Source organism: Trichophyton benhamiae, assembly GCF_000151125.1.
Source record: "Trichophyton benhamiae CBS 112371 chromosome Unknown contig01989.5, whole genome shotgun sequence".
NCBI lineage: Eukaryota > Fungi > Ascomycota > Eurotiomycetes > Onygenales > Arthrodermataceae > Trichophyton > Trichophyton benhamiae.
The window spans coordinates 1860459-1876691 of record NW_003315112.1 but is presented as its reverse complement, the minus strand read 5'-3'; the positions used below and the strand labels follow the sequence as shown (position 1 = coordinate 1876691).

Sequence of the window (16233 nt, the reverse complement as noted above, 5' to 3'; positions counted from 1 at the left end):
TCTCAGCTGCAGGCTGGCGTGGAGCTTGTTTAGTCTAGTAGTACATTGCTGTCTATAATTTGTCGGTAAAAAGGGGAAAGTAGTAAACTGAACAAAAGGTACTTTTTTTTTTTTCATCTGGCAGGCAATAAATAACAATTCTTATCTCATTATCGTTATGGTTGGTTCCCGGCACCGAGCCGGTTCCAGCTGGGGGTATCTTGATTCTGATCTCCTATCTCCCTCGCACCATCCTGCCCTAATCAGTTAATTGGGGCAGGGGCTTTCTCTATAACATGTATGTATGTCTCATCCCCGTCTATCCACTTTTTGCTTTGGCATTCATGAGCTAAGTTTTTCAACAAAAGCAGCTGCTCCACCGGGCTGCATTTTATTAATCCATTTGACAAGCTCAATTAGCTCGGACCGGCGTTCGTCATCTAGTTGGTCGCTGTCTCCAGTGAGGACAGACTCAAAGATCGGCAGCAGACGGGGTGTGAGTTGGCTGATTGTAGGGTTCTCCCATTTATCTAGGATATGTTAGCTTAACCACACAGAAAAAAATTTTTAGAGTTAATAGAAATATCAGGGGAGACATACAGAGTTGGCAGATCATGCGGTAGATGGGTTCGTTCTCGTCAAAATCATTCTGCAGTGGGAGGACGTCAACCAGAGCAGGAAGAACTTCCTCCAATGGAACGTTCTCGTGGTGCTTAATGATCAGGCGGGCAATACATCCGGCAGCATTATCGGGGAGCCTAGCCTGCTGGATTTGAAGGCAGCGAGTAACCTTCTCTAGAATGGCGGGGTAAGCAGCCACGAGCTCAGCATCGGCCTCGGATTTTTCAACTAGCATGCCAACAGCATAACAGGTGTTGCTACGAGTCTGCATGTCTTCGTCGGTGAGTCGGTGGGTGAAGAGGCGGAAGAAGTTGCCAGTGTATGGGGTGATGGCATTTCCGAGCCCAGAGATCACGTCGGCAAGAACACCAATGGAGGTCGAGCGCTCGAGAGATTCGCTGCTAGCAGCAAAGCGGAGGACATATTTCTCGAATGCTGGCCAGAGAGCAACGAACTCAGCGCCAAGAGCGATAGCGAGGCCAGAAACAACATCGAGAGCGGTGTCAATGACATTCCAGTCAAATTCGGATAGCTCCTCCATCATCTCTCTGTCTTCATCTGTGGCATCAATATCCAACTGACATGGATGCTGCTTGGTGATGATTGAGGTAACCAAGGAGGTCACCTTTTCGAGATTCTCACGGTTGGAGATCAAGTAAGGGCCACAGAAACGCAGGTTATCAGCAAAGTTGCGATTGATATCAGAGATCGCGGAACTATGATATGCGGTTAGCATGAGCACCATAACGTGGCTTGTAGTCAAGAGATATGAAGATAGAGATATTTAATCAGATAGGTAGATCGCTGTATCAGCAATCGCCCTTTGGGCGTCTGCGTGAGCTGGGTAACGAGTGTTGTCATCATAAAAAAAATCAGGTAGGGGGTGTATGTAAGAAACAAAAGGAGACAAGAATACTTACGGATCGTCTTCCTCGGCCCAGCGTTGAAGGGTAACCTTCATTAAGATCTCACCGAGTTTCTTAAGCTCGTTTGGAGGCTCGCTTAGAGGCATGTTCTTGCCAGGCTGCCATTTCTGCATTTGCCCGGTTTCCTCACAGACCTGCCATAGAGCAGCATATGATCTGTGAAGAGTGGACATAGCACTCTTCCTTACGCCCTCGTATGAGTGCTCGGTGAGCGGGAGGATATGCTGCATGGTCATCTCGAAGAAAGGCATGAAGGATTTGCCGGTGTGAGTGATAACGTCTCCAAGAACCTCAATGGCAATCTCCTTCTCCAGAGAGACGGGGGTGACGGTATTGAGGTTCTCCCAATCGTCCACGTCTTCAAACTCATCGTCATCATCGTCGTCGTTATCGTCAGCACCGGCAACGCGGACCTTGTGTCCAGCAATAGTGACCTCCTGGCCAACCAGGTCCTTGGCTGCATCTCCGAGAGAGACTTCCATCTCGGTCTCGTTCTGCTCCAGACAAGTGATCAAGGCCTTCACAACACCTTCTAGGTATGGGGTGAATTCAGATCCGTAGACCTTGGACATCACACCCCAGAAGAGATAGGTGCTCTCCTTTAGGCGGGAGTGGTCGAGGTGAAGGGCCTCTTCGCTGGCTTGCATCAATGGGCCAACGTAGTTCTTGAAATGCTCGGGTCCAGCACCAGATGACATTTCACCCATGGCATCGATAACACTGGCGCGAAGCTCGAGTTCCTCCTCGCTGTGCTTGAGGGTAGCAAACTCCTGCATAATATGCATAGACTCATCGAAGTAAGGCAGGAATGCCTCGCCAGCAGAGGAAGCGACTGATCCGAGCGCACTGGCGGTGTGGCCCTTGATCTTGAAGTCAGGGTGCTTGAACAGCTTCTGCAGCAATGGGACAAGGTCGGTTTGGTAAGGAGCCACATCCTTGCCCTCCATCCCGTCAACAACGGTGTCGGTTGCACTAAGGGAAGACTTGATCATGTCTACTGTTGGGCCAGATTCGTCGCCGTTATATTCTTGCATGGCGCTGGCTAGGTTCTTCAAGAGCAATGGCATGAGGGTTTGATGCTGCTTGCTGACATCGTCTGGCAGAACATCGGCAAGGCGAGCAACAGTGTCGAGAGTCGCCTGGCGAACGCTAGCTTCGGGGTCTTGGAGTAGACGGAAGAGAACGGGGAAGATCTCATGCATTTGAGTGCTGATAAAGTCTGGAGCTCCGTCAATACACATGCCAAGAGACATGATACCAGCTCGGCGGTGGCTGGCATCTGAGCTGTTGAAGTACTGGCCAACTGCAGTGAGGAGTGGTACAACGACCTGGCTGGGAGCAAAGCTCTGAGACATCATGTCAAGCAGGCCCAGAGCGGAACGAGCCGGAGTGATGTCATCCTCGTCGGAGTCCAAGCTGTCGAGCTCGGTAGCGATGGACAGACAGGTACGAGTAAGCTGATCACCAAGCTGCATACCCTGGATACGGATTTTGCGGTAGCTGACGGCCTGCATGAGAAAACTGATGGCTTGAGTCCGTGTATCGTCGCTTGCATGGGTGTTGGCAGAGATATCATTCATAAAGATAACAAGATCCTTGAGGTGAGGGTTAAGAAGCTCGGGATCGCATCCTAGAAGAGTCTGGTAGACCTCGAAGGCCTGCATGATGCGGGCATCATCACCTTGGTCGATCGTATCCTTGAGGACGTTGACCATGGCAGGGAAAATCTGCTGGAAGGCCTTGACTGGCTTTTCGTCTTCGTCCGAGTCGAGATGGACGGCCAGCTTGCTGAGGGCCAGCAGGGTGTTGATGCGGACCTCTGCACTCTCGGGGTCACGAATCGTCTTTTCGAACAGGGCAAAAAGGTCCATGAACTTCTCTTCGAAGCCTTCGCCGAGCGTCTCGAGGATGGCAAAGAGGATATAGGTGCCCACAGCACGCTCCTCAGCCTTCGCGCTGGTGGACGCGTTCAACAGGAACTGCGGCAGATCCGCCCACTCGCCATCGGTCAGATCGATCTCAGCAATGGCCGAGATGACCCTGGCACAGGCATGACGGACGAGAGCAGAGCTTTCGCTCAGGGTCGAGCGCAGAAGCTGCTCGCGGACCTGTGGTTTCTGTGCATCCGGGACTTTCCCCCACAGCTTAATGGCAAGAGAGCGAGCCTCGACGGCGGCCAGCTGCTTCAGGTCGGCATCGTGATGTGTGGTAGCGATCTGGATGAGGAAGAGGAGCGCTTCAGGGTTTTTATAGAACACCTTTTGCAGAGTGTTTGTGGCTTCCTTGACATTTCCTTGGCTTGCTACAGTGAGACATGTTAGTAATAAGCGAGAGATAACGATAAGGATCAAAAGAAAGCAGCAGCACGAGAGCAGCAGGAGGGGAATATCCGGGGAGTATTTAACTGACGATTCAATATAATCTGCAATTGCTGCAGGAATTGTGCTTGATCCATCTTGACTGACGGCCCTGAGCGAGCCTGGCACGCGATTTGCCTGTGCCTGCCTGTGCCTGTAACTAGATCGGCGAGCGAACCTCAATGACCTCGCTGGACTAATAACGAAAAGATCACGCTGCCAGCACCGATCACAACGAGAAATTCGCTTCCCTGCGCAGCAAAGGCCGGCGTTCTTCGAGTGGTTCAAGTTGACGTTGAAGTTGAAGAAAGAAAAAAAAAAATTTGGTCGAACGTTTTTTTTTTCCCTTTTTGAGGTGGGGAAGGAAAAAGCGAAATCATGTGCTTTCTGGCTCCCCGCTATTATTATTATGCTCGCTGTGTTAGTAACACTCAAGGGCGGACGGATAGATAGATAGGATAGGGGGTGGCAGGGAGGCAGCGGCGCCTCGATAGAGATAAAGATATTAGATGGCATTGTATATATACGATACAATCAAGAACTCTGCCAGGTCCAAAAAAGGAGCAGGAGGAGACTCCAGCGTACAAGACTCGCAAGTCTATGGCCAATACATACTTGATAACCAAAAGGGAAAAGGAGTACAGATAGAATATACAGCCAAAGCAGTAGGGAAAGATAAAGAATAAAGATAGATGGATAGATAGAGCAATACTACAGCTCTTCGTCATCGGAGTCGTAGTAGTCGTCGTCAAGCAGCAGAGACCTGTATCCACGGGCAGCGAGGTCTTCTTCGAGGCCGCCAACAGCGTGGGAATCAGCGTAGCCTGGTAGAAAGTTAGCATGGAGGTTATGGCAGAAGCGGGCCGAGGGTTAGCTTACCATCTCCGCCTACAAAGCTGAGGGCGACAGGCAGGAATATAAGAGCATGAGCGGCGGCAAAGATGACCAGAGCCAGCCAGACGCGGAAGTAGTAGATCTCGAAAATCTTGCTGCGAGTAAATGCCAGGACACAGATTCCCACAAGCTTGGTAATGGTGATGCCACTGAGGACACTGCCGCCGACGTTGACCAAGGCAGCCCAGGATCTCGCGGACCGGTGGCGGAGTTTCAGGGGAGCCTTCTCTAGCAGGGAGGCGGAAGGGAACATAAAGGCGCGCGCTATGTGAGCACAGAACTCGACGCTGATGCCCACGCAGATTACCAGATTGACGAGCGAGATGGCGTTGAGGGAGACGCCCACCACCGCCATGGTACCGATGATGTCCACCACAATCATCACTACGGTCAGCGTCACCACTCCACCGGTGAACAAGGAACCAAGCAAGGCGGATGTGATCAAGAAGATCACGCCGACTGCTGCCCCGAGTAAAGTGCCTGTAAGCTTGACGATGGAGGCGTACTGGTCGAAGAAAATATAGAACTTGGAATATGGGAAGACGTCAATGCCGTGGTTTGTCGAGATGTCGTTGGCGATACGTCGTGCAGAGGCATATGCGTTGATGAAGTCGGCCTGGGTGCGCAGGGGAGTATGAGATGTCCGGAAGCTGCTTGCGTTGGTCATGATGCGGTTGGAATCAAGGACGAGAGCATTGCTGTATGGAGCCTTGCCGCCAAGTGGACAGCTCTCGGTTGTGGGTGACTTGAGCCATTTCTCAGCATAGTGGATGAACTCAGCGCCCTCGGGCATTCCATACAGAGAAATGTTCCAGCTGGGCTGACGGTTTTCGAAACACGTCTTGCCGTTCTCCTTGCAGCAGTCCTGTTGTGGATTGAGCCAGTAGAAGAAGTCATCCATCCAGTTGGCCGTTGCACCTGTGATGTACGAGACATTTGATCGTTTGGACTCTTGCTCTAGGACAAAACCGAGAGAGTATTCGTCGCATGTCGTAAATCGGCCACAGACCTGTTGCTGGTGCTCTCTGGTGGTGATGTTCACATCTCTCGTCACAAAGTAGACTGGGGGACCAACACGCAGGTACTTCGACATGTCGTTAAAGTATGGTATCAAGTAAGAGCCGTTTGGAATGGCGATCCGCTGGTCCAGCCCTAGCTTCACCATGGGGATCAGGCCCAGTCCAGCAGTAAACAGGCCCAGGAAGAGCACTACTACCGCGACCTTCACATTCTTACCAAGCAGTCTAGTGGCATAAATCTTGCGAACAAACCACTGGAGGATGCTCTCACCGAAATCTGGCCTATCCTCGCCGGCAATGCCAGTGCTCCCAGACTTTCGGACAGCAATGCAAGGTATGCAGTCCACCCGCAGGTTTTCTACACGTTTCTGATTAAGAGCCAGGATGGAGACGAACATGGTGACTTGCAACAAAGCATTAATCAACACGGCGCCAGCTGCATATGCAGCAAAGTTCTTTACCGCTGGCATGCCCACAAAGGCTCCCAGTGCAAAGGCAAAGGTCTCCGTGGTAGCTGAAAGGAGGATGCTCGGGCCAATCCTTCCAAGAGCTCGGGCAATGCGCTCGTCAATCTCCTCGTCTGGGTGGCTTAGGTTGACTCGTTCAAATTCATGTACTATGAGGAAGATATTATCTACACCCACAGCAAGGACTAGGAAGGGTATCACCTCAGCAATGATAAGGGTGACCTTGATGCCAAACGCAGAGAAGAGGCCAACAGATGCCGAAACGGACATCAAGACAATAAGAATACCGACGATTCCAAGCGTAAATTTCGACTGGACGAGAACATGGCTAGGGTTGTGAATAAGGGACTTCCAGCTGATGGTTGTAGAACCTAGCGCAAGGGATGCGTATATGAACATGATGACATAGCTGATGACAACGATTCGGGCATCAGTGTTGGTCGACTTGTTCAATTCCTGCTCCAGGGATATCTCAGTGCTGAATGAGATACGGAGGCCGCGCTCATAGGCTTCCTCTTGCACAACCTGGAGAACCTGCTTCAACGTCTCTTCCCAGTCCATGGCTCGTGCTTCCATGTCTGATCCCTGTTCGTAATTGTTGACCACCCAGGTGATAATGAGGGAGCGCGCGTCCAGGATATCGGCTGTGTCGTTGAACCCGCCCAGAACCATCTCCGGCGCTAGAGGCTGTTGGAAGTCTGGAAGACAGTCTCTTGAGCCTGGGGATTGAGCACAATGTTCTAGATGGGACCTCCAAGTGTTTGGATTGACATTGGCGAAGGATCCCCCGAAATAGCCAGAAACTGACTGGACAACACAACCACGTCCGGTTGGGTTGAAACAGACGTCGTCCAAGGTTAGGCGTCTGTTTAAAGAGATCATTCTGCGGACACGGTTCTCTACATCGAACCACCAGCCCAAGGTTTCGTAGTCCAACACGGGTTCTGGCTTGTCGGCTTCAACGTCTTTGACAACAAAGACCTGCTCGATACGGTAGAAAGGTTCAAAATTGGAGTCAAAGTAGTGCTTTTCCTCTGCGGCAGCCGAGTTAGGGCTTACCCATAGCCTGACAGGGTCAGTTTCAACTGCAAAACGAAGCCAGCCAAGACTGAGTAGTAGCGATATTATCACCGTCAAAGTAATCGTCAATGCCGGGAACCTTGCACAGATCCCACCTAGCCGGTTAAAGGCATTTCCTAGTACATGATTGAGCATGTATGGCTGAGGGATCCGGGTATCCTCAATAACTTCGGCCTCCTCCTCCTCATCACTCGGCGCATCGTCCTGCAGAAGACGAACTCGCTGTATGTTTCGGGAACGGTGCCGTTTGAAGGCAGATCGGGCAATTGCCAGGACCACGATAAGCATCAGGGAGATGGAGTATACTAGGATTGCAGCAAATGTCAGGCAGGGCAAGCTTCCTACCTTGCAGGGTTTTTCTCCCTTTATGGCCGGAAGCTCTGCACAGACACTGGGACAGTCGATACACGAACAGCGGTAGGCCTCATTCTTATCGGCACAGGATCTTGTTTCATCAGACACCGGCTTCATGCCCTGGCCGTCCTTTGGCCGTCGAGGCTCGGTAAGGAAGTTGATCTGGAACGGGCTGCCGAGAAGCTTCTTATCACCTAGGAACTTAAGAAACTGCATGTAGTTCTTCGCCCCTCCACCAATAAAGTCCATGGCCTTGCCGCCAGAAGCTCCGTTCTTGACATTCTTGCAGCTGTCATAAAAGTTGCTCTGGTATTCTTCCGACCAGACATTGTCCAGCTCGGTGACCAGCAGCTTTCCGTTCACCTCGGCCGCATTGGTAACGTTGATGAACAAAGACTGATCCGGGGAACAGGTGAAGGTGCAGAACAGGTTGAAGAAGTTCTCCTTGCAAGCTGGGCAGGATGAGATGACTCCCCCAGCGAGCTTCAAGTTTGTCGACAATGCATTAATCTAGAGCCGGTTAGCACAAACAACGCGGTAGAGACGAAGAGAGAGTGTGCTCACCTGCTCTTCCTTGCAGCACACCGGCCCGTCCTCCCACTTCTTCCCACAGAGCTCTACAAGCTGCTGCCGGACTCTCTGGTCAGGCTGATGGGCCAGTCCATTGTCCGGACACGGCAGCTCGCCGCCGAAGAAGGACTGCTTCCCACAGTTGCCTCTAATAGCACACCGGCCAGCCTCGTGGATCTCCGTCAGCGCAGCCTGGGAGAGACTGGCTATACCGCCGAGGGCGGCCAGTGCAGTAGCGGAGGAGAACCTCATCGCCGGGGCCTTCAGACGGTATCTCGCAGGGCCGGAGCAGCGTGCCAGCCGCGTCTCGCGTGTATCTATATCACGTCAAGCACCCGCTCGACAGTCCCAGCAGGTCGTCCGCCGTTTGGTGATGTTGGTTGTCGTATATATCGGCCGGTCGTTGGTGGCTGGCTCAGCTACGTCATATCGGGGGGAATCAAGGCCACGGCCGTCGCGGCCAGCAAGAGGGAAGCCGAAGCTGTTCGTATATATAAGTAGCAGCCGCGGCAGGGGCCAGAAAGCAGCTCGACAGCGTCTTCTTCGTCGTCGTCGCTGTCGCTGTCGCTCGCCCTCGTCGTCGCCCTCAAGTTGGTCTTTTGCTCTGTCGTTGTCGTTGTTTTTGCCGTCTTTTTTGGCTTTTTTTTCGACGTCACAGAGATGGATGACTAATCATGTCACGTGGATAGGGCCAAAAGGGGGAAGCCAAAAAGTAAAAAAAAAAGGGCGGAAAAAGGCTTTGCGATGCTAGAATATATAAATATAATAGTATAGAAAAAGGGAGCGTTGCAGACGAAGGCAGTAGAAAGCGTAGGAGGCGTGCGGGCGTAATAAAGAGCGGCCGCGGCGGGCGGCGGGAGCGCGTAGACGGCGGGCGTGGCTGGTGCGTTTGCTGCGAACAAGAAGAAGAAGAGACAACCACGCAGAGACTATTTAGTTACACCTTCAAATTTCGCTCTCTCGCTGCATCTCAAGAAATATCAACAACCCAACCCGAAGCTCCCTCGCTCCTTTCTCTCTCTTCTTCTTCTCCTCGCTCTCGCTGTCTCTGCTGTGAGAAGCCGCCTGAGCTGTCTGTCTGTCTCTCTGAACGAAACGAAAGTCCGCTGTCAAACTGTCATCCATGGCTTCAGTAAGTCTGCCGCAGCGCTGCGATGCTAGCAAAGACCAGGCGCTCCCCTCCCCCCCTTCGCTGGCTGTGCGGAGCCGACTGACCCTGTCTTCTGTCTCTGCTGTAGCCCCATCCTCCTCACGCGTTCACGAGCACTCCCTATACCCTGCCGAACGGTTCGACGGTGGTGCCAACTCCGGGGGCGACGCCGCTGCTACCAAACAACGGCAGGATCATTCAAAATGGAGCTGTGAGGATCCTCTGTATTGCGGACGTGCGAGGTGAGGACCTGCCCCCCCCGTTAAGCCTCGTTGCTACACCTGTCTTTTTTTTCGTGGGAATACGGGGGAATATACAAATTTGATGCTTGCCGCTACCTGTGTGCTGTCCTAATATCTAACATGGAGTGTGAAATGCTGCTGCAGGAAACCTCAAGTCGTTAAACGAACTCGCCAAACAAGCTCGAGCTGACCACATCATCCACACTGGTGACTTTGGTTTTTACGATGATAGCTCTCTGGAGAGAATTGCAGACAAGTAAGCCAACTATTCTATTTCTCTCCTGTCCTGTCTCCCTCTCCGCACATACTGACGCTTCGTTGCTCCTGTTCAGGACCCTTAAACATGTTGCACAGTACTCTCCTTTGCTCCCAGAGCCCATTAAGCGCAGCGTTGCTCAGGTACCTCCCCAGCAATCCATCAAGCAACGGTTCAGTCCCGAGCAGCTCCCACTTTCCGAACTCCCCCTCCTCCTTAACAAGCAGATGACCCTCGATGTGCCAGTTTATACCGTGTGGGGCGCCTGTGAGGATGTCCGTGTGCTGGAAAAGTTCCGCTCTGGCGAGTACAAGGTCGACAAGCTACACATTATCGATGAGGCCAATTCGAGACTACTAGATATCGGCGGGGTCAAGCTTCGTCTGCTTGGCCTCGGAGGCGCAATTGTTATGCACAAGCTCTTTGACAACGGTGAGGGCAAGACGACCATTGCCGGTGGCCAGGGTACCATGTGGACCACGCTGCTGCAGATGGGCGAGCTAGTTGATACTGCCAACCGTGTCTACGACCCTGCAGAGACCCGTATTTTCGTCACTCATGCATCCCCTGCCAGAGAGGGCATGCTGAACCAGCTCTCCGTCACCCTCAAAGCCGATTTCTCCATCTCTGCCGGCCTGCACTTCAGATACGGAAGCTCCTACAACGAATTCAGCGTCAACCCGACCCTCGACCATTACCGCGGTAAACTGGCTGCCTCCAAGGCCTCCTTCAACGATGTCTGGGATACAGTCCGCGGTGAAGTTGAGTCCGCCATAAATGCAAATGAAGCCCAAAAGACTCTGCTGGACAACGCCCTGGACATTGTCCAGAAGATGCCTAGCATTGCTAACGGAGGTAACCCATTCGGCGGACCAGTAACAGCAAGCAACGCAGGCGGCCAAGTGGATGAGAGTGCCTTCAAGAATCTGTGGAACTTCAACCTGGCCGACGCTGCGTTTGGATACCTGGTCCTCGATATCGAGGGCGGCCGAATCGGTACCGAGATGCGCGCCCAGGGCTTCAACTTCTCTCACCGAGGCGGCAAACCTACTACTACCAGTGCTCCCCAGACCGGTGCTGCTCCTCCAGCGCTCGCCAACCCTTCTGGTGCTGCAGGAGGCACATCCGGAGGGCCAGGAGGACCTCCACATACCCGAGTAGCGCCACCGCAATTTGGGCAGATACCGGCCCAACCATCACGGAACACCGGCAACCAGTATCCTCCCCAGGTCTCTTCCACACAAACCCCCAACCAAGGTAAACAACACCCGCCTCTGCCACCTAAGTCTACCGCCTCTCCTGCTCCAATTGGTGCCAACAAGGAGAAACCAGCAACCCCCAAGCCAGTAACTCCTCTCGCCGGAACTCCTGCACCCCAACAGCAACAGCAGCAACAACAACAACAAGCTCCATCTGCCGGGGACTCTGCATCCGAAGCCAACGGCTCTGCCCAGCAGCCAGGACAAGCAGACTCAAAATCGGCTAGCTCCACGGACAAAAAACTAACCTGCGGCCTCTTCATCTCCAACGTAGACACTGAGGAGGCAGTTCGACAATTATGGCCTGAAGAAGACCGAGCGAAGATCGTCAAGATCGAGAAATGGGGCAAATTCAACTTTGTAGTCACCTTTGCTACACCAGAAGACTCCAAGCTTGCTCTCGAGAGACAGCCACTGGAGCACAAGAAACCCAGCCCTGCTGGACCTAACCGAAAGCCCAATGTCAAGGTCTTCGAAGACCGGGCTTCACACCGTTCCTCCAACCGCGATGGCCAGGGAAATGCCGGTACATGGCAGGCCAGCAGCCGCGGTGGCTCGTCAGCAAACACTCGCAGCGGTTACCAGAGCGGAAGCGCAGCCAGTGACGGCGAGGGCGGTAGAGGAGGCCGAGGAGGATTCGGAGGACGTGGAAGAGGCGGACGTGGTGGCGAGCGAGGCGGAAGAGGTAGTGGCCGTGGTGGACGAGGCATGGGATACAAGGGAGCAGCTGGCGAATCGAGCTCTCCTGCATCTACTCCAGCCCCTGCGGGAGACAAGCCCACTCCTTCGGCTACCGAGTCATGATTGATTCGTGCTGAGACATCGCTGTTTAGATATCCGTATTCCGTGCATTCTCGGGGGATGTATCCTGTCTACTTACTCTTTTACCTTCTCCTAACTGTCGCCTCCATATTTGTCCTCGTACCCTCTAACACCTTGCTCCATTGCTATTCGAAATCCTATTACCCCTGTTTTTCTATATCAAAACTGTTCCATAAAACGCTCCCTCTTCTGCTTCTCTTTATTCCCAATTATTTATATCCCCTTTAAACGTAACATTGTTCTATCCATTCCTCGCCCCCCTGAACCTGAGATACCTTAAATCCTGTACTCAATATGTTAATCAGCTTCCTTGTGACCAGTAGGTTCCCTAACTATATTGGCAGCTTGCGTACTTGATCACCAGTAAAGCGTTCCCGTCTCTAAAATGTAAATGTAGATGTCTTTGTATTGCTTGGACTCTAACTACGAATGCCTTTCCGTTTAGATGATCAAAATCCTATATTTACAGATCACCCCCCATTATTGTTGTAACCAAAGCTAGCCTCCACATGCTAAGGTTCTCAATATCTGGAGATAGAGATTCTTCTGTATTAAAACAATCAAACGCTATAGACGCTAAATATGTAGTCCATCCGTACACCAGTCCATCCATCTGGGCCACTCGCGCCTTTCTGTGTTGTAAAGTAAATCGGGCATACCATGGAGTATAACGAAAGGACAAGAAGACAGCCGTAGCTACGGCAGTCAACTATGCTCTCTGTTATATCTCACTGCCCTTGTCCTGCAAGCAGGAGAATATACATATTTCAACAAAGATCAAAGCAAGTCAAAAAATCAAAGAAATCTGCCAAACCAACACGGGGGGGATGATGTCAATAAAGAAGATCAAGAAATAAATCAGGTGGAGGTTATTTTGTTCACGTTCATGAGAAATAAAAGAAGGAAGATAGAGGTATATAGACCATCGTAATCGTCCTTATAGAGGAGCCGTCTGCGGATGATCCTTGGGAAGTGGGCATGTAGCCAAAACTTCGAAGAGCTTAAAAAACAAATATTGGACAAAATCGAGAGCAAGGAGAATAGTAGAGCAGCAGAAAGGGAGCGAACTGGCGTGTAAAGCGGAACGCAAACAGGGAATAGTCATCAATCGAGAAGTCTGATTCCTGTTTCAAGGCGGGAGACTGGTATGCAATTATTAATCTCGAATCAACGAACAAAGATCAAATCGCTCTGGTAACGATATCGTCGACGTCCTTTTGGTCAATGACCACACCACCCTCGGAGCAACGGGCTTTGGTACGGAGTTGAGTGCAAAGGTTGTCGACATCAATTTCACCGTTGCGGAATTTCTCCAGTCGTTGAAGACGATCCCTAGAAACCAGGTTAGACGAACTATCGCTTGAATCAACCGATTTGACGGCAGGAACTGACCATATCTTAGTGCAGGAAAGCATCTGAGATCTGTCTTCGCCCGGTACCACCTCTTCGTCATCATCGATATCTACCGTGGTGACCGGGGCATCAGTCTTTCCAGGTGTCTTAGTTGTGGAGCCGGGGGTGGCAGCATCAAATGCGCCTAGGTCAGGTAGAGGGAAAGCATCATCAAAGAACCCGCTGAAATCCTGGGAAAGAACAGCGTCCTGTGGGTCGCGATAATCGCCGAACAGGACTGGGTCAAAGTGGCCGCCATTCTGCTGCGCGAGCCAGTCAAAGCTAGGGATGGAGGGGTCAGAGAGCACGTTGGAGGATGCTGTTGCGGAACCGTTCCCTCTGGGATCAGATACTGTTTGGGTATTGTTTGTATTTTCGGACGCAGTACTGGTACTCATAGTTGGCGTTGAGTTTGCAGGAGAAAGGGTGCTCGCTGCATTTTCTGGGCTTTTGGGGTTTGTAGACCCCTGGCTTGACTTCTTTGCAAGGGCTGCGGGGATGGGGTTATCAACGCAACCGCATGCTTCGCCTAGCTGCTGATAAAATTTCAGCTCGCACTGTGAAGGACTGTTCTTTTTTGTGTTCCCGTTGCCGTTGGCCTGTGCAGAGTTGGATGCATCTCCCTTCTGTGCGATGGTAGGCGATGTAAGGCTAGACTCGGGGGACGTGCATATCGATGATATGTGCTGAGACTCTGACGAAGCCGAGGGCGACTCGGAGAATGTAGCAGGGGAGGTTTCAAAGTTGTGCGAATTGTAGGTGCTGCCGGGAGCTTCATGGCCTTTATTTGCGTTGGAAGATTGGCCATTTTGTCTGAATGTACTGCCGTTTGACGGCGTGAACTGTGGAGTAGCTCCAATATGGCTGGTGGCTTTGATTCCTAGGGCTGGATGTGTCTGGCTGCGAGCATTGGGGGTTCCCTTCGCCAACGATCCCATATTGTTCATATGAGCCCCAGGGAGGTCGCCGAACTTGGGAAAATCAAACGAAAAATCATTGTTCAAGCGAGACTGAGCGTGCAGACTTCTCGCTTGATTTAGCAAGCTAGTTGTTGGGGAAAAGCTGTTGCCACTGCTGATCCATGATAGCCGTTTGCGGTATTCCTTCAATTCGACTTGGAGACGCTGGATATGTGCACGGAGTAATGTGTTTTCTTGATTTGCGGTTTGAGAGGCGCGTTCAAGGTCAGCAACCTTGGTTTCGAGATCCTTGAGATGCTTCTCCTTGCGGTCGCGGAACGCTCGCTGTGCAGCTCGGTTTTGAGCTTTCCGTTTCTATGACCAAAACCGTTTAGTACCTGAAGTTAATAGGGGATGTAAGGGAAGAGCAAGACTCAGAAGATACTCACGGTTGTTGGTTCTGAAGTTAAGGGCTTTCTCCCAGGTTTCTTCGCAACCTTTTCTTCATTTTCTTTGCGCTTTTTCCCTGTATCTGCGCCTTCCCCGCCGTCAAGACTCTTTCTCTTTTCGCGAGGCTCAACAGCGATCTGCTGTTCACCTTCTATGGCCGGGAGGTCTCCAATCAAGGCTTGATCCGAGACATCGAATTCAGCATCTAGGTCGAGTCCAAGGAATGGGCTGTCATCCGGATTGAAGCTGAGTTGACCGGAGCCTGGAATATCCTGAGGAGGTGAGTCAAAGATATCGTTTCCAGATGAGCCGTTTGCAGAGCGGTGATTGGGCTGAGGACCAGGTTTGGTTGGCTGGTTATTGGATGAGAGGGCAGCGAGGAGCAAATCCTGCTGGTCGGGCGATAGATAGAGGCTACGCTGGAAGGAAGGGTCGAATTCAGCCATTTCGATAAGAGTGGACGTTGAGAGCTAAAAAAAAATGACGGAAGCGATACTTCAAGTAGATCCGGTCAAGTGGGTGATGAGTGAAATGATGGGCCTCTCCAGGCAGGAGATGAGCCGGAGTAACTCGTCCCCGTGGGCAAGCGTGGGGTGGTGGGAAGGACAATAGCAGCGGTATCAGAAAGAGATAATTGCAATATGTTCTAGAAGCTGTCCAGGGTGTAACTGAGCAGTCTTTTTCTTTTCCCCGTCTTCTAGAATTGCAGGACAGAAGAATGATGGCCTTGACGATGGCCAGGCAAAAACGGTCAGGCTTGGAAGAACGGTGGAAGGCAGCGATCGAAGGGAGAATAAGCTGCCGGCCAAATTGCGGCACAACCAGACAAGGACTAGGACAAGGGCCAGGATGGTGCGTTGCGGGTTCGAAGTGTGCAGAAGACGGTGGAACAGGCGAACAGCGACTGAGATCAGCTCTCACGCGGTGACATCGCCCGTCTGTGGACAGCTGGCCGGAGGTAACACGCAGGTGGCTGAAGCCTGAAGGGCGCTCGTTAGCGGGAGGCCGAGAACGGGGGTCTCGTATTTCACCGTCTGTAACACTTCGAGCCGCGGCTAAAAGTAGCCAGGGACAATTGACACGCACAGCGCCAGCAACGGAGCAACCGGGGGAACGAAAGCCGACTAATAATTGCTTGCTTTCAGAGCAAGATCGTCGAGTTATCAAAAGCGAGCGACGAGGCTGAGGATCAAGCCGAAGCTGAAGTTGAAGCTGACGTCGAGAATTTCTTCTTTGGGCCAGCAAGCGCCGAAGGCCGAAAGCGGGACGATCGCCCGCCGCTTTAAGGGGTCGCTGCTTGCTGACAAATTAGAAAGATAAAGTTTAAGCTCTTATCTGATTATCATCCACGTGATTAATTTATGTCACATGATTCAAAACCAATAAATCATGTGACCTATTCTACCACGTGACTGAATTTCCACCTGGGCAGTCACCGAAAAGCCGCCAGGAAAAGACGATGAAGAAGGCCAAAGTAGATCACGAAAAGAGCATTA

At 51.9% G+C, this 16233-nt stretch overlaps 4 protein-coding genes across 4 annotated transcripts; 1 reads left to right on the top strand and 3 right to left on the bottom strand.

Moving 5' to 3' along the window:
- Positions 1-321: 321 nt before the first annotated feature.
- ARB_05355 (uncharacterized protein) lies at positions 322-4399 on the bottom strand (the record flags this gene model as incomplete). Its single annotated transcript, XM_003017015.1, has 3 exons — positions 322-509; positions 580-1352; positions 1521-4399. 3 exons carry the CDS (start codon positions 4397-4399, stop codon positions 322-324), a joined length of 3840 nt encoding a protein of 1279 aa, XP_003017061.1.
- A 195-nt stretch (positions 4400-4594) lies between these two features.
- On the bottom strand, positions 4595-8519 carry ARB_05354 (uncharacterized protein; the record flags this gene model as incomplete). The annotated part of the gene is made up of 3 exons (XM_003017014.1): positions 4595-4707; positions 4763-8207; positions 8262-8519. 3 exons carry the CDS (start codon positions 8517-8519, stop codon positions 4595-4597), a joined length of 3816 nt encoding a protein of 1271 aa, XP_003017060.1.
- Positions 8520-9884: 1365 nt separating this feature from the next.
- On the top strand, positions 9885-11978 carry ARB_05353 (uncharacterized protein; the record flags this gene model as incomplete). Its single annotated transcript, XM_003017013.1, has 1 exon — positions 9885-11978. The coding sequence occupies one exon, from the start codon at positions 9885-9887 to the stop codon at positions 11976-11978; it is 2094 nt and encodes a 697-aa protein (XP_003017059.1).
- A 1199-nt stretch (positions 11979-13177) lies between these two features.
- On the bottom strand, positions 13178-15183 carry ARB_05352 (bZIP transcription factor AP-1/Yap1, putative; the record flags this gene model as incomplete). Its single annotated transcript, XM_003017012.1, has 2 exons — positions 13178-14662; positions 14737-15183. 2 exons carry the CDS (start codon positions 15181-15183, stop codon positions 13178-13180), a joined length of 1932 nt encoding a protein of 643 aa, XP_003017058.1.
- Between the last annotated feature and the right edge of the window lie 1050 nt (positions 15184-16233).